General features: G+C 47.5%; 1 protein-coding gene across 11 annotated transcripts in view; it reads left to right on the forward strand.

Moving 5' to 3' along the window:
• Positions 1–15,284, forward strand: part of NTM (neurotrimin) — a 704,730-nt gene that overhangs the window by 407,690 nt on the left and 281,756 nt on the right. For 8 of the 11 annotated variants that reach the window (XM_032802381.2, XM_032802371.2, XM_032802378.2 and 5 more), the window contains exon 1: positions 13,695–13,993. In XM_032802381.2, coding sequence (XP_032658272.1) covers positions 13,827–13,993 — 167 coding nt within the window. In that variant the 5' untranslated portion in view covers positions 13,695–13,826. Of the gene's footprint in view, positions 1–13,528; positions 13,562–13,694; positions 13,994–15,284 lie in introns of those variants that run through there. The other 3 variants (XM_075073594.1, XM_075073595.1, XM_032802373.2) reach the window with 3 other exon arrangements.

Here is a 15,284-nt window from a genome sequence, read left to right on the forward strand (position 1 = left end):
TCTCTCTTTCACACTTAGCCCTCCCAGCATCAGCGTGTAGGGGATGCATGAAATGAGGAGGAGGAGGAAGCAGGATCCTGGCTTTCCCCTCTCCACCCCCATGCATGCTGGCCAGCTACATGGAGAGATGTAGCAGCAAGTGCACATCTGTCTCTGCAAACATGGGTGAGTCCTCCCAGTAGTCCCACTGGGAAATGGCAGCTCTGCTCAGTCCCTGACTCAGCTGGGCTTAAATGGGACAACTGACAATTGGCTTAGAGTGCCGGGTTTCCTTAGCTGACATGCTCTATAAGTTCCCATCGGGGTTAGGCTGCCATTCCCACCGAAACAAGGAGCAAATGAACCCGGTGCTAATCAAAGAGGATTGGCAATTGCTAATAGGAGCTCAGTTGTACAGCATCTCCTTAGAAAGCCAAGATGAGTATACTGTAGAGCTTCTTGGATCAGGGATTGTAAACACCTCTGAGTCCTCGTGGGAGCTGCAGGCTCTAACACCCTTCCCGTCTTTGCCTCAGCCTTATTGCTCATATGCATCCTTAAAACAAGCCTCGTAATGTTAATTAGCTGGATTAATTAATAGGCTTCTTTCCAAGTCATTGTGCTTTGTGTGGTAGCAAACCTTGGCTTGATCTAGCATCGAGGCTCAGCAGCGCAATTGTGGGTACGTTCAAATGGGTGCAGAGGGGCAAGCTATGGGATGTGCATGTAAACAGGTGTCAAGGAGTGTGTGAAGGTGGCTACACACTACTTCCATGATGTTACATGCGCAATCTGACTGCTCTTATTGTGCTGCTGAGAGCGGATTGGCTGTTACAGAAAGAATTGTGACTTTTGTTAAGTGTGTGTGTGTGTGTGTGTGTGTGTAAACAGGGTTCTTCTGTAGTCTGTATTCTGCAGCCAGAAACCCTCCAACCCTTCATTTTGCTGGTGCAGGGGGATGAATGATGTATGAAATCCAAACCTACTTCATTCATATGAGCTACGCGAACCTTGCCAACAGGCTGTTGTGAAAATAATAAACCTCCTTATCTGACTGCCTAGAGAGGGTGGTAGATGGGCACTGGCACTGATTAGACCCCCTTTGTTGCAGTTCCAAGGGCAGAGGAGCTGTCGAGGAAGAGTGTTTGCTGTCTGGGGGATGCTTGTGCAAACGATATAGGATAATTGCTGCTGTGTCTGAGACTGACTGAGATTGGGGCCCCATTGTGCTAGGCTCTGTAAGAGATATGGAAAGGGACAATCCCATCTGCAAAGACCTTAACATCCATATGGATGTGACAGACAAAGGGCGTGTGGTGAAACGGGCGTGGAGAGGGGAAGTGAGTAGCCGAAGGTCATACAGCAAGTGAGTGGCAGAATAAGGGCTAGATCCGAGGTCATCTTAGTTCCAGGCTATCTGCTAGACAACGTGTTGGGCACCTTGTCAATCACAGTGCCGAGTCTTGAAGAGCTCTCTCAGTCCTTGCTGAAGCTGACCCCACGACTCCAAGAGAAGTTTTGCCTTCATACGGATTTCAGAGTATGGCTCATAGAAGTCAGAGGTGCCAGTACTCTATTGGATGCATCTCTCCCAGCCAGTGCAGTGCAATGTCCAATGTTTTGTCCATTCTGGTTTTCATCTTTTTAAGCCACAGCACATCCCCTGATTTGTGCAGTGTTTTAAGGATGGAAAATCTTACCCCCTGGAGCAGACAATTGACAAAAGAAGACACATCTCTGCAGGGCCAGTTGCTTTGTGTGTGTGTGTCATTTCTGCAGCCCTTTGTGTTTGCATAGCAACCTGTCTCCCCCGTCGTTACGCACACCTCCGCCTTTTGCTTTGGCTTGGAAGTCCTGATCCTGTGTTGCTGGTATTGCTCACGAATTCAGCCTCACTGCTTTGCTTCCTTGCAAGACCTCCCCTTCCCTGGGCCTCCAGGGCGCTAATGCCACTAGAGCAGCCTCTCACGTAGCATTGCGTGCCTCCAGCCCCAGGCAGCAGCCAGTGTGTGCAGACACCACTGCAGAAAGGAACGTTAATGGAGGGGAAAAGTTAACCACTTTTATTGAACTGCAAAAAAGGTTGTTTTTATATTGCTTTATTGGAATATAAAGACAGCTTTTATAACCCTTTAAAGAGGCATAAAAGCAGCTTGGCGACTGGAAAGCTCTCTCCATTTTAAGACGGACAAAGAGAGAAAGAGAGCAAGCATGGGCCATGCACTGAAGTCAGAACTAATCAGGTTCAGTGCAGGGTTAATTCCTGGAAGAGGTTTCTGAATGTTTGCACTAGCAATGGGCCTGAGTCCAAAGCAACAGATAGACACTTCTACACTTTGGGGCCATATCTCAGTTACGCAGATTGGACCCATCTCTAAGCTTGGACGTGTGTTTCCTTTCCGTATAACTGCTAGCTAGTTCCTCGGGTCTTTGAGGGGTGGAGTAAGTGTGGTGCATAATGATCTAACCTGTTTTATTTCACACTCTCTCTTGTTCTCCTTGAATAAATGCTCCTCTGGCTTTGATCTGACTGGAACAAGGAAGTGTGTCTGTAAATGACTTAGGCTACGTATCCACAGGGCCACCCAAGGGTGGGGGGTGAAAGTGGTGCAATTTGCCCCAGATCCAGGGCCCCACAGGGGCCCCCATGAGAATATAGTATTCTAGAATATTGCAACTTTTTTTTTATGGAAGGGGCCCCCAAAATTGTTTTGCCCCAGGCCCACTGAATCCTGTGGGCGGCCCTAGAAAGGAAATATTGCAAGCCCCATTTTACCTATTGGAAATCAAGGCACAAAGATGAAATGACTCACCCAAGGTCACACAGGGAATCTGTGGAAGAGCTAGGAATTGAATCCAGATCTTCTCACTCTCAGTCCAGTGTGTTAATCACAAGACTGCTCTTTCTAGTCCAGGAGGCTACACACATGAGTCAAGCTAAGTATGTGACTAAGTCTGAGTGGTGTCTTCGCAATCATTTGGAACTGGTCAGAAAAATTCTCATGAAACCTTTTTTTTTTTTTTTTAATTTTTCCATTTGTCTAAATTGAAAAGTTTTGTGGGGATGGTACAATTTCAACAATGTTCCTGCCAACTGGGTTCCTGCCAGTTTGCCGGCCTGGTTCCTCAGCAGCCCTCCTGCTGGCCTGCCTTGGAGTTGGAGACCCCAGGGTTGACGGCTCTGGGATAGCCCACCACATCAGCTTGGGGACTCTCGTGGTTTTCCCATGGATCTGGGTGTAGGACTTGGTCAGATGTAACACTTAGAGGGGAGTCACCCAAACTGATCTTCATAACAGCATCCCCCTGAGGAGACAACAGTGCCCTGCAACCCTTTCCGGTAACTGAGTGTGCCTTATGCCTTGCTTGTGGTCCTCAGGCGCTGCTCCTCTCTGCCCCCAGTAATCACCCTTCTTGGATTCTGGCTAATGATCCTACATTGCAGAAGAGCAGCAGCTTCTACTTTTACTTCTTCACAGAGAAGAAGTGGAATTTTATACCTAGAATGATGGAAACCTGCAAAAGTTCCTAGCTGAGGCACGCTTGGAAAAGTACCACAAAGTGTGGATGTTTCTCTGTACTTGGGGTCAAATGTGGCTCCTCTGTGCATCTCCCATCAACATGAATGGAGCTGAATCTGTATAAGTGATAGGAGAATAAAGAAAGCTAAGGGGTGTTTGGATGGTGGGCTTGTTTCAATCTGCTGTGGAGGCAGAGCCAAGATCCCAAGGCCCCCATCCTGCAAACTGCTCCATATGAGCATCCTCCTATTGAAACCATTGGAGTCTACGTGTGAGCACAGGCATCTGTCCCCAGCTGGCAGCCTGCATGAACCAGCCTCTGTGCATAGCTAACAGTCTGCACTGCATCCACATTCAGATCTGGATTGTTGGTGACAGCCAGTCTCAAGTCACGAAGTTTGTAGAGTTATTCTACACAGGGCTCCAGTTTCCATCACCCCTCAGCCTCCTTTTATTTGCTTTTCCCACTAAATATTCATCAGTAACATTTAAGACAAAGGAAATAGACAATTACAAGGGGAGAGTTTTTTTCGAGATATTAAAGGTTAACAGAATTCTTGGCATTTGTGCCTTGTCAATTTCCATGTAATTATGCTCAATTCCCAGAATTCAGAGGCGACTGTGCCTTTTAACTCTCAAAGATGGTACCCCGGGAATTTAATTTATGAGATCATTTCTCAAAAATTTCAGCTTCAAATCAAGCATCTTGCTTAATAGCATGGTTATTATTAATATTATTCTTGGATGGGGAAAGCTGCGAGGGTCAGGAGGCTGGCAACCAAAGTAAAATTGACTCACTGCGACAGTGGTGAGCCTTGCTTTTGTTACTCAGAGTGAATGATTTGTCTGCCTCAGTGCCATGTGAAATGAAGCACTGTTACCTTATGATCAGCAAAACATGAACCTGACCAAGAGGCACAGATTTGGTCTGGGAGGAGCATCCAGGAGCAGTGCTGGGTTAATATTGGATGTTTTGATTTGCTGGCAATGTTTGAAGAAAAAAAAAAAGCAACTATTTTTTCCAGAAATATTTGTGTGAATCAAAAAGTTAATCAAATTTCAAGTCAATATTGTGGTAAGATTGAAACAAAATGTTTTGTTTTGACCATAAACAAATTCATTTAGATTTTCAGGCCTCTTGACAAAAGCAAAGGCCTGAATTTACAAAACAGCTGGAGGAGAAGCTCTAGCCTGCTTGGTAAGCTTTAGCCCAGCAGTTAGGGCACTCCGCTGGGATGGGGAACTCCTTGGTTTGATTCTGCCTGCTGTGGAAAAGGGATTTGAATTTGGTTCCTCTTGCTGGGGGTGAGAACACTGGTCTATGCTGCTGTGGGGCTTTCTCTCTTGCTGAAACTGTTCTACTTTTTATCAATCATTAAAGCATCATTGGGGGCCATATCTTAGCAGTGCCACCTAACTACCAGTGTGACTCTGCCTGGCCCAAGGTCTGTTCACTGTCATCATGAATGATAATGAACTGCTGATATGATTGACAATGGATAGTTGTCGAGTCAGGGTGTGCTGGTATGAATAACTATGTAGCCTGGTGGTTAGGGCCCTTCCCAAGGCTGTGAGAGAACCGAGTGCAAGTCCTGCTCTAATGATGCTTTAGTTATTTATATAAAGTAGAACAGCTTCCAGAGGAGGGACTGGCAGAGCCTCACACCGGACTATCCCATAGCTTCCCAAATCAGGCCTTCCCCTGTAACAGGGGATAACTGAGTCCAACTTCTTTCCCCACCTCAGGTAGACAGAATTAAACCTGGATCTCTTATTTCCCAGATGAGTGTCCTAAGCATATCGCTGTAACTTCTAGAGAGCACCCTCCGTCAACTTCTCCTCTGGCCATTTTTTGAATCCAAACTTTTGTCTTTGTCAAAGTGCCTGAAAATCTCAACACAGTTGGGGCTTATCAGCATACACTAGCTCTTTAAGGGTGTCCTGGGTTGAGCCTCACCTGTGACTAGTTCAAATCTCAATCCAGGTGTCATGTGATTAGAGCATGTGACTAGGGGTAGAAGGGCAGCATGAGCTGGGGTGGGGAGAGGAGGTTTGTGATTGTCTGAGCTGTACTTCCTAGACTGACTTGCCTTTATTCCCAAGTGGAGGGCCTAGGGAGTCAAAACCTGTAGAGAGCCAAGTGCTGGCGGGAGACTTGTATTATCCTAAAGTTTACATTAATATCCCAGACTGGACAAAGGGGAAGAAAACCTCCACAGTGTAAAATATGCTTCCCTGGAGAGAAAAAAACAAAAACAAAAACAAACAGCACCTGAAGCCAGATCTGGTAAGTCTCTGCTACTGGGCTTCATTGTACTAGGTTCTGTAGATACTTGTAATGAAAGACACTCATTACCCCCAGAGAATTTACAGGCTAAGTCTGTGATAGAAGAAAAATAAAACCACCCAACTGGAAGCTTTTTGTTTGAGGTTTTTCAAGTTTAACCAAACTGCTCCAGTGCTCTTGAATGTTTTAGGTGAAGATTTAGGCCTTGTTTGATTTTAGCCTATTCAGCTTTTTTCCACTCTTACTCCCTATTAAAATTCAGCCTGGAGTGAATTGTAGAGCCCTGAGTTAATGCCATATGCCTATAAAATACTATTAGATGGTTGATGACATACTTTTATCTGACATCAATAGATGTCTCTGGCACCTGGCTCAGCCCTGATCAAATGCAGGTGAGGAAGCAGTGTCTGACTGTGCAATGACTTTTTAAGTGTTATTGCAACCAACTAAGCTCCCAACAATGCCACAAGAAACAGATTTATATAAAAACAATATTGATTTGTACCAAGGAGAGCAAAGATCAATTCTGTTTAATAACTTCCACTGTGCCTGTGCTGCTCTGGATTTCCAAGATAACTTCTTTGGACTCCCGATATAAATATTAAAGGAGTATGTACAACTGTGGCATGAGGTAAATAAAATCATTGTTTGGGGTTTGCTGGGTAAAAGTAGGCAAGCAAAACAGATAGTGGGGGCCCTGATTGTCCCATGGGGCTGAGAAATGATTGAACTAAGACTTGAGGGAAAGTGCAAAGACAATTGTGCACTCCCGTCTCCTCTGACCCTATACTGTAGAGCTCTCTGCCCAGTCCATAATATGTTAGAGAAGCCTAAAGGTTTCTGTAATCTGCCCCAGCAACATGTGGCTGTTATAGCAGCTGGTGGCTACCAACCTACAAAGGCTTACCCCTGGCAACAGTGCCCCTGCTGGGGCTGAGGGGAGATGGTTCAGGATGACTGTAGATAGCCTGAGGATTCTCACAGGGAAGGGGAATCCTCCACTGACCACCTAAGCCAGCTGTGCACTACAGGGTAAGAGCTGATTCATTGGAAGCCAATCCTGCAACTTTTAAGAATGTGGCTATTCCCTACCCACCCCAGCAGCCCTCTTGGCTGTCAGCAGGCTTTATATGTGTGAACAAAAGTCTGCAAGATCAGACTCTTCGCTCAGCCTCCAAAATAGCCTGTCACGGGCTGGAAAGAGTTAAGTTCCATTTTAACTTAAGACCCAGACAATGAGGAAGGGGGAGAGAGACAAAACCAACCCCAAACTGACTAGCTTTTTAAAGGGCAAAGGAAATGTTCTTTTTATGGCCAAGCACCTAGTATAAAGTGCAGGGAAGAGAAGGACCGGAGGTGCAGAATCCCAGCTAGGCTTTAGGGGAAGACTCCCAAATGCGTAGTTAATTTAAATTTAATTGGACAGTTACTGTAAGTTTAAATAAATGCCAGTTAAATATTAACTGCATCTTTATTGGAGGATTAACGGATCCTCTTGTATTATGTTTTTTAAACTCAATAAATATGTTGCTAATAATCATTGCTCCTCTTCAAATGTGACAGCAGCTGCTGCTGCTACTGCTGAAACTACATCAAACAATTACTTGGGGCAGCTCCTGGAAAGCATTAGCCAGACAAGAGCTGGAGCAGTTTGGGGGTTTGGGGAGCATGACGATTGTGAGACACGAAGGGGGAGGAGTAGGGGGTAAGTCACATTATCAGGTTATCCTGCAAGAGGTCAGGCTCTGATGAGAAATTACGGACAAGGGTTAAAAAAAAAAAAAATCAGAAGGGAAAGTGAATCACTCCTCTGGTGAAGCTGGGGGGTGGAATGAACTATGATTATTTGGGAACCTCTGAGATCTGACACAGCAGAGTTGCAGTGGACCATCCATGAGCATCATCTCTGTTCATGGTATGAATTCCTCTGGGGAAGAGAGAGTTCTGAAAGGTCACCAGCCATATAACATGTGTGATCATTGTTTCCTAATTGGGGCCACTCTTAGCAATGGAAAAAATAGTTTGTGTGTCCTCTGTGAGTGCAGAGGGGTAAGAATCCTTTGTATCGTCAATGAATCTTTAATTTTTAGACTCTTGGACCCACTGACTTTAATGGGGGGTTTGCTTATATAGCGAATGTGAGGTTTTGCAAAACCTTTTCTAACCTTGAGGAAGCTGAAGGATAAATTGTAACATGTTGTATGAAAGAGGTTGATGCAATAATTGTGTGTGTATGTTAAGGGTACTGTATGCATAGGTGTTACAGTGGCTGTTAGAGATGAGTTTTGGATCAATTAAGTTTCAGATGAGAGTTAGCAATTTCAAAATTTTATGTGTGTCCGTCCATCGTCAGGTTTTATGCTGTAGTATCTGAGTTTAGTGCAGTATCTGAGCTCTTTCCTCATAAAAGAGTCTGTAAATTGGAACAAAATCTTGCTCATCTAGTTGTATACATTGAACATACAAGAATTTCTGCAGGCGAAATTGTATCTGAAATGAAATTCTTCCATGTTAGTGGGTATATATTTTCTTTGTAGTGTTTGGTTCTTTCATTGCGTGTGTGTGTGCGCGCGCACCTGTATCAAAGGCCTCCTACACACACCCACATGTAAGCTAAACATGAACTCTGTGCCAAGTTTGTAGAAAAACTGAAATAACATGAAATTGACCTGGCTTCACTTGACTCACAGTCCTTAACTACAAATTGACAAATTTTTGCATCTGGAATCCAATCCAAAGCTCCTCAAAGTTCAGAAGTATTCAGATCTGGAGATTTTGCTCATGCTTATTACTAGTCTTGCTAAAACCCCCTAGAAGTTCAGCCTGTGTGTGTTGGAAGGCTTGCAAACCATTCACAAGACCCAGGGGCCATTTTTGCATCAGAGCCGAATGGGGATGCTAATGCAGGTGGAACTTGGTGGTTTTTACAGAGAATAGCTGTGAGTTTAGGAGTGTGTTTGTATGAAAATGCCCTTGCTTGAAGTTGAAGGTCATAGCAGAACTGTGACGGGGCCACGTGAGTCAAGGGTGGAAAGATGTAAGTCCTTATGAACTGCTGAATTTTGCACTGCCTGCCTGTCCAATCTCGCCCTCTCTGAATTTTTCACTGTCTCTGTCCATTTCTCTCTAGAAATATGAATAAATATCACCTCAAAAGCATTTTGCTTCACTGATACAGCCAGGATTTCAGCCTGCTTTGCCACACCTTATCTGGACTTAAAACTTCCATCCACTCAGCCTATGACATGGCAAGATTCCTGGGCTCTCTGCTTTCATTCAGGTGGCTTCTACCTCCTTCAGACTCTCCTTGGAGATTTCTCCATAGACTACACACATGAACTATTGCTTCTCCTGCCCCTTCACCTTTCCTAGGTTCATCAGTCTATGCAGCCCCCTTCCCTCCAGTTTCTGATAATCCCAGGGAAAATACTATTCCAGTTTAGACTTTCTTTAAATCTGTCTTTCTAATATTCCCACCACACATGCACACTAGTACTCTTAGTCAGCCTTCTCCTGGCCGGTCTGTACCTTGCTTTGCAAAGCCTCCTGCACATCCTGCTTATGGACTCTGCCAGGAGAGGGGGTCACTTAGCCTTGTTAGAAAGAAGGAACAGGTTGGGGGTATTTTTCTTGCCGTATTTGCCCTGGGCAGGCAACAGGCACAAGGGAAACAGATCTTTTTGGAGTATGAAGAAAGCTGGGAGTGATCAGAAAAGATGCCACATTTCCTGTTCAGTTGGGTGCCAGTGTGCAAGCACCCTCCCCATGTGTACCAGACCCCAGCCTTCTGTTGTGGTTGAAATCCAGCAAAGGAAAATGATTGTCTGTGTCCCCAGAGGAAGCTACAAAGCGCTCTCTCTGCTGCTGCTGCTGCATAGTCACAGCTGGACTTGACTGCTGGCTCCTCCGCTCCTGGAGCCACAGAATTATTCAAAGGATGCTGGATTTCTTTTTCTCTTTTGCTGTTTGTGTGCATGTGTTTACTGTCTATGGATATTTTTTAAATCCTAGCCAATTACAGCGAACAGCGAGGAGATGAGCTGTGACAGGCTCATTTGTTTGTACATGTGCAAGAGGGAGAGACAGGGAAGTGGAGTAGGGGAGTCGGTAGCACTTGGTACGAGCAGACTGGATTTGTGGAGGGGGGGAAATGACTGAAAATCATCAGAGCATTGCCAATCTCCTATTGCTAGGTAACCCTGCCCCACCTCACTCTATTCTATCTACTTTATTTTACATATGTTCCCCATTCCTGTAGAGTCTGAGCCCTTCATAATTACTGTATTTACCCTCACAGGTATAGGTAGTCCGTTTATCCCCACTGTACAGATGGGGAACTGAGTCACAGAGAGACTAAGTGACTTGCCCAAGGTCAAAAGGGAAGTCTGTGGTGAAGCAGGGAATTTGACCCCGTGTCTCCCACATTCAAGGTTAACACCCTAACTACTGGACCATGCTGCTTCGTGCTTCAACCAATGACAGCGTCATGGATCAGCCAATGAAATTGCGCCCTGATGATCCAGTCCTTATTTCTTTTGTTTCATTGCTTGAAACTTTTGCAGCTCGGTATCCTGCATTGTGAAGATCTCTGTGTGGTCTGAATTGGTTTAGGGAATGTTTCAGCTCTCCTGTTCGTGTAGCTGAATTAATTTCTCTTATTGGCTCCAACGCTGTTCTTTTATATTGAACAGGGAGGGGAGTCGATGCACAGACGCTGGCAGTCTGGCCTGTGGAAAGATCATGCCAGCCAACATGGTGGTGTAGTTAGAGAATGGCACATTTAATGGTGAAAGGCAGCCTTGATTTTGACAAGTCACAAGCTCACTCACTGTCTCCTATCCCAGCCCTTCTCATGTGGGAGTCATTCTTCGCTTTGTCTAAATCCATTGGAAAAAGTGACCGGAGGCTGCATGAGAACGAAGGACAGGATGGCTCATCGAGGGAAGGAGTGGGGCATATGGATGGGGGCTAGTGTTCCTGTGCTGACTGTCCCTTTATACTAGTGGGCTGTGAAAAATGAGAGAGAGAATTCCCCATCAGATGCCCACCCAGGACTTGAGAACAGCCAAAGAGAATCCATCTGATGATTTAAACTGAGCCCAGTGCATGCTGTGGTTGGACTTGGAGACTTAGTGAGTGTTGTATAACATTTCTGTGATCAATAAATTTCAGGGGGTTTATGTGTACGGGAATAACAGTGTCCACATGGAGGAAATCTACCTGAAAAAACTCCCCCACCACCATAGACAAGCCTTTAAAGCCTTTGATTTAAGCAGCTGCCACCAGCCTAGAATACAACACAGCACCTTGTGCATTAGGTAACAGGCAGAGAAGCGTTATCTGAATGGCTCTAAGAGTTCCTCTTTTGCTGCTAAAGAGAACGGTCTCTTGCCAACAGACTGGTCACAAGCAGCCTGGAGGAGAATTGGGAAGATCTGTGTGAAATAAGCCCAGTTTGCTCTCAGGTTTCTTCCTAGCTGAAAAGCCTCCACGTTGCCTCATATGTATCTTGCACTCTGTTTTGTACGGTGGGGTGCAATGGGGTTCCAATCCTTACTGGGGCATTGGAGCATTACAACAATAGAGGAAACAATGAATTAAGTCAGTTTAACCCTTTGTTGGCAGTCATCGGGACCGAATGGACCACTGAGACAGAACTCCTCATGCCAGAGAGTGTCTCCGTACCACAGCAGAGGGAAAAATAGGAACTGGAAGGTGCTGTAAAAACACCAAGCTCTCACTTTAAATCCTAAGGGTATTCCTGGTCCTGCTTGCAGGTTAGAGGCCTCTGTAGGGAAGTGTGCAATCTGGTGGCTCAGCAATTAGTGTACAGGGAAATAGTAAAGTGGAGTGAGTTGTGTCCCTCTGGTTTGGGAAGCAGCCTGCTCTCTGTTTTTGGGTTCCTGTGTGCGTGATCATGCCAAATTTTAAGAAATAAAATGGTGTTACCTTGCAACCTTCCAAATATTATGGGTTTAGCTAACTTTGCTGTATGTATGCTGTGAATGTAACTGGAGGGACTTCCTGGGTCATGTGGTCCAGTCCCCTGCTATCACAGGCAACCACAGCATAAACATATCAAACTCCATCTTAAACTTAGTTAGGTTGTTTGTCTCACTCCTCCTATTGGGGTTTGTTCCTGAAATGGGGAAGCTGTTGATAAATATGACTCCTGCCTCTAGGATTGTCAATCCAGCACCTTCTACCAGTGTTAAATTCAGAGCAAACAATCTTAAAAAAAGTGACAAAAAGGCACAAGAAGACTGGCAAAGCAATCTTCTTATCTTGCAATCCATTAGCATGCTCAATAATAATAATTAATAATAAGGCTTTATTTGATAGTCTTCTCTATCGGGCAAATCTCATAATGTTTGAGAAATTAATTAGCCCAGTTACTGAATTAAATAGTAGTTTTCAGGGGCAGTGGGAAACTCAGGGATTAGTAGTGGGCTATGGATCTTTTAATATCTAAGTCACCAGTGTGAATCCAGCTCAGGTTGGCAGGGATTTGAAAACAAACAAACAAAAAAACAGTGTTATCTAATGGCTGGTGGGTGCCCTGTGTGTGGGAAGGAATTGGGAAGTCTCAGATCAGTTCCTGGGTGTCTTCACCATTAAAACCACCATTTACAGCAGGTATGAAGGGCTTGACTTTCACAAGTGCTGGGCCCCTGCAGTTTGCACTGACTTCAGCAGGAGTTATGTGTGCCTTGGCTTGACACTAAGGTATAGTGGGAGACTGGTGCGTCGGCTGCCTGCTTTGTACCTGTTTGGCTAAATAAAGGACTTCGTTCTCCAGGGCTGTCTACCTGGCACCTTTTACCTGCAGGAAATTGTGCATAGAAATGGCAACATACTGAGCAGCTGGTGGAGGGAGGGAGGGAGAAATGACTAGGCATAATGCAATATGGCCGAAGTTATGAGTGGGTTTTAAAAAAAAAAGTATTTAGGGATTAAACTAGCTACCGTGTAAGAGCTTGTGAGCCCCATGAGGAAGTGTGGTGTTACGGCTAGCACAGACAGGTTCTGTTCCCATTCCTTTTGCTGAGCCACTGTGTGACCTTGCTGCTCTATGCCTCAGTTTCCCCGTCTGCCAAGTGGTGGGTAACAATCCCGAGCTGCAGGCAGTAATTAATGTTTGCGATGGGCTTGGAGCTTCCCTGCGCTAGAAGGAGCAAAGTGGCCGCGATAGCTGAAATGGGCGGCCGCGAAAAGGCGGGCTTGTGGGGAGGGGGGGGTTAAAGCCGGCCCGGCGCTGGCAGGGTTAAAGTGGGAGAGCCCCGCAGCGGCTCCGCGTTGCTCAGTGCGGCGGGGCCGGAGCCCGGGCGCTGGTCAGTGATGGAGTCGCTGCCATGACAACCCCGGGAAGGCAGCGCCCGGGCGGGCGAGCTCCGAGGCGATGCTCCTGGCCGGGAGGGAGCGCGCAGCTGGGCTGCTGAAAGTGGGGGCAGCCGCTGGCTCCTGCGCGCCTCTGCTGCGCGCTTCTTGCCTCCCGCCGGCCGCCGCGTCCTGCCCGCGCTGAGCAGAGCCCAGCCGAGCCGGGGCCAGCCGGGCCCTGCCCTGCGCCGCCGGAGAGCCGAGCCGCAGCCGAGCGAGCCGAGCCCGGGCGGCTGGAGGTGGCGCGGTCAGCAAGTTGCAGCGGCGGAGCGGACTGCCGTGCCCGCGCCCGCGGAGGCCCTGCCCGGGTCCTCACTTTCTCGCTGCTGCCGGAGAGCGGTCGCCAGACCCCAGAGATGGACTTTAGAGCTCGGGGGGCAGCGATTCGCTGGGCAAAGTGAGATTTCCACTGTTCGTGGAAGAGCGGCTGGTGAAGCCCACCGCGCCCCCTCCTCTCCCCTGCACCCCGGTGCCCCCTTCCTCCCCTCGCCCCGGGGAATACTGGGGACTCCCTCCGGATGCTCGGTTCTCTGAGGCTGGATTGCCAGGGGCGCTGCTAATCTCCGAGGAGCTCCCGCCCCGTTTGCCTCTTTCCCCCTGGTTTCTCCTGGTTGCCTTGTCGGGTGTGTTTCGGGCCTTTTGGAAAGTCCCCGCTGCCCAGGATGGGGGTCGGCGGGTGCTTAGTCGTGCCCTGGAGGTGCCTCGTCGTCCTCTGTCTCAGGCTGGTCTTCCTTGTGCCCGCAGGAGTGCCCGTGCGCAGTGGAGATGCCACCTTCCCCAAAGCTATGGACAACGTGACCGTCAGACAAGGGGAGAGCGCCACCCTCAGGTAGGAGCAGATGCTTTCCCTCTGGGTATCTACAGGGGTGTTGCTCTGTGGGTGCTCCGGCCCCAGGTGCATGCCAGGGGCTTTCGATGCCACATTGCTACAGGGGGCGGCTTCTGCTTAGCCTGGGCTCTGGCTGGTTTTGTCCTGAGTGGAGCAGGATAAGATCCCCGAGTCGGGGAAGAAAATGCAACGCTGAGTCTGGGACTCGTGTATTCGGGGCAAGTGGGCTGGGAGTGTGGTGGAACGGGGGCAGGGGGAGGGTTGCTGATATAGGGAAGCGGCTGTTGGTTCAGAGAACGCCAGGGTGTCTGCAAAGGAATGAAGAGGGCAAATTCTGTTACCCACTTGGCACTGGAATGCTGATGCCACGCAGGGGGCGGGCAAGCAAATATAGATGCCAGGGAGTGAAGCTGGCAGTGAGATCTGGATGCCAGGCAGAGAGTTACCATTCACTGACACCTCAATTCCCTTCCTTAAAGTTACTGAAAGGGAAGGGAAGTGGGAATTAGTCTTTACACCTCTGTGCCAGTATCTGCTTGGATTGCCAGCACGGTGTTTAAGGCTCTGGCATCTCTGGCAATGCTGGGGCTGTGGCTTGGTCACTTCGTAGAACATGTGTGCTTGTGTGTGTTTGTATTTTGGGATCGGGAGAGAGCTGGTCCTCTGAGGCTGATGTTGCTGTTAAAGATGCCTCTGGGCGTATCCAATAAACCTGAGCTGGGCTTGTGTGTTTGCAAAGTATAAATGGTGCTGAAGTTTGAGTCCCCTGTTTGGTTTGCAGGCACCAACAGGCGTGTAGTGAGAGCCAGAAGCGGGCTCTTTTTGGCACAAGAGGGGCAGAGTGAGGAGCAGCCATAAAGTGTCAGTGATGGGAGGGGTGTCAGTTTGGTGCCAGGCATGGAGGGTGCAAACGCCAGCATGTCTCGCCTGCAGAACTGCTCATTAAAATCCCATTGCATGCACACTCCGTCGTGGCGGGGGGGGGGGCACTCCCTGCAGTCATTAACTCTTTGGAGTGTTTAGAGATAGCTAGCGGCTTCCCTCCTCCTCTGTTAGCCATGCTGGGGGGCTGTTTAAAGGGAAGAGATTAGGTTTATTCAAGAGATGTAGAGGCTGAGGATGCTACCAAACACATCATGTCTCAGATCGCAATCAATGCGATATCTGAGATGTCCTTTACCTGGACACCCATTCCTCCTCTGGCAGCAGACGGACATGGTCATCTAATAGGTCTCTTCTGTCTACGATGACGAGGATCTTTCTTTCTTTTTTTTAATTTTCTTTTCTTTAA

Source organism: Chelonoidis abingdonii, chromosome 18 (genome assembly GCF_003597395.2).
Source record: "Chelonoidis abingdonii isolate Lonesome George chromosome 18, CheloAbing_2.0, whole genome shotgun sequence".
In the NCBI taxonomy this organism is placed as follows: domain Eukaryota; kingdom Metazoa; phylum Chordata; order Testudines; family Testudinidae; genus Chelonoidis; species Chelonoidis abingdonii.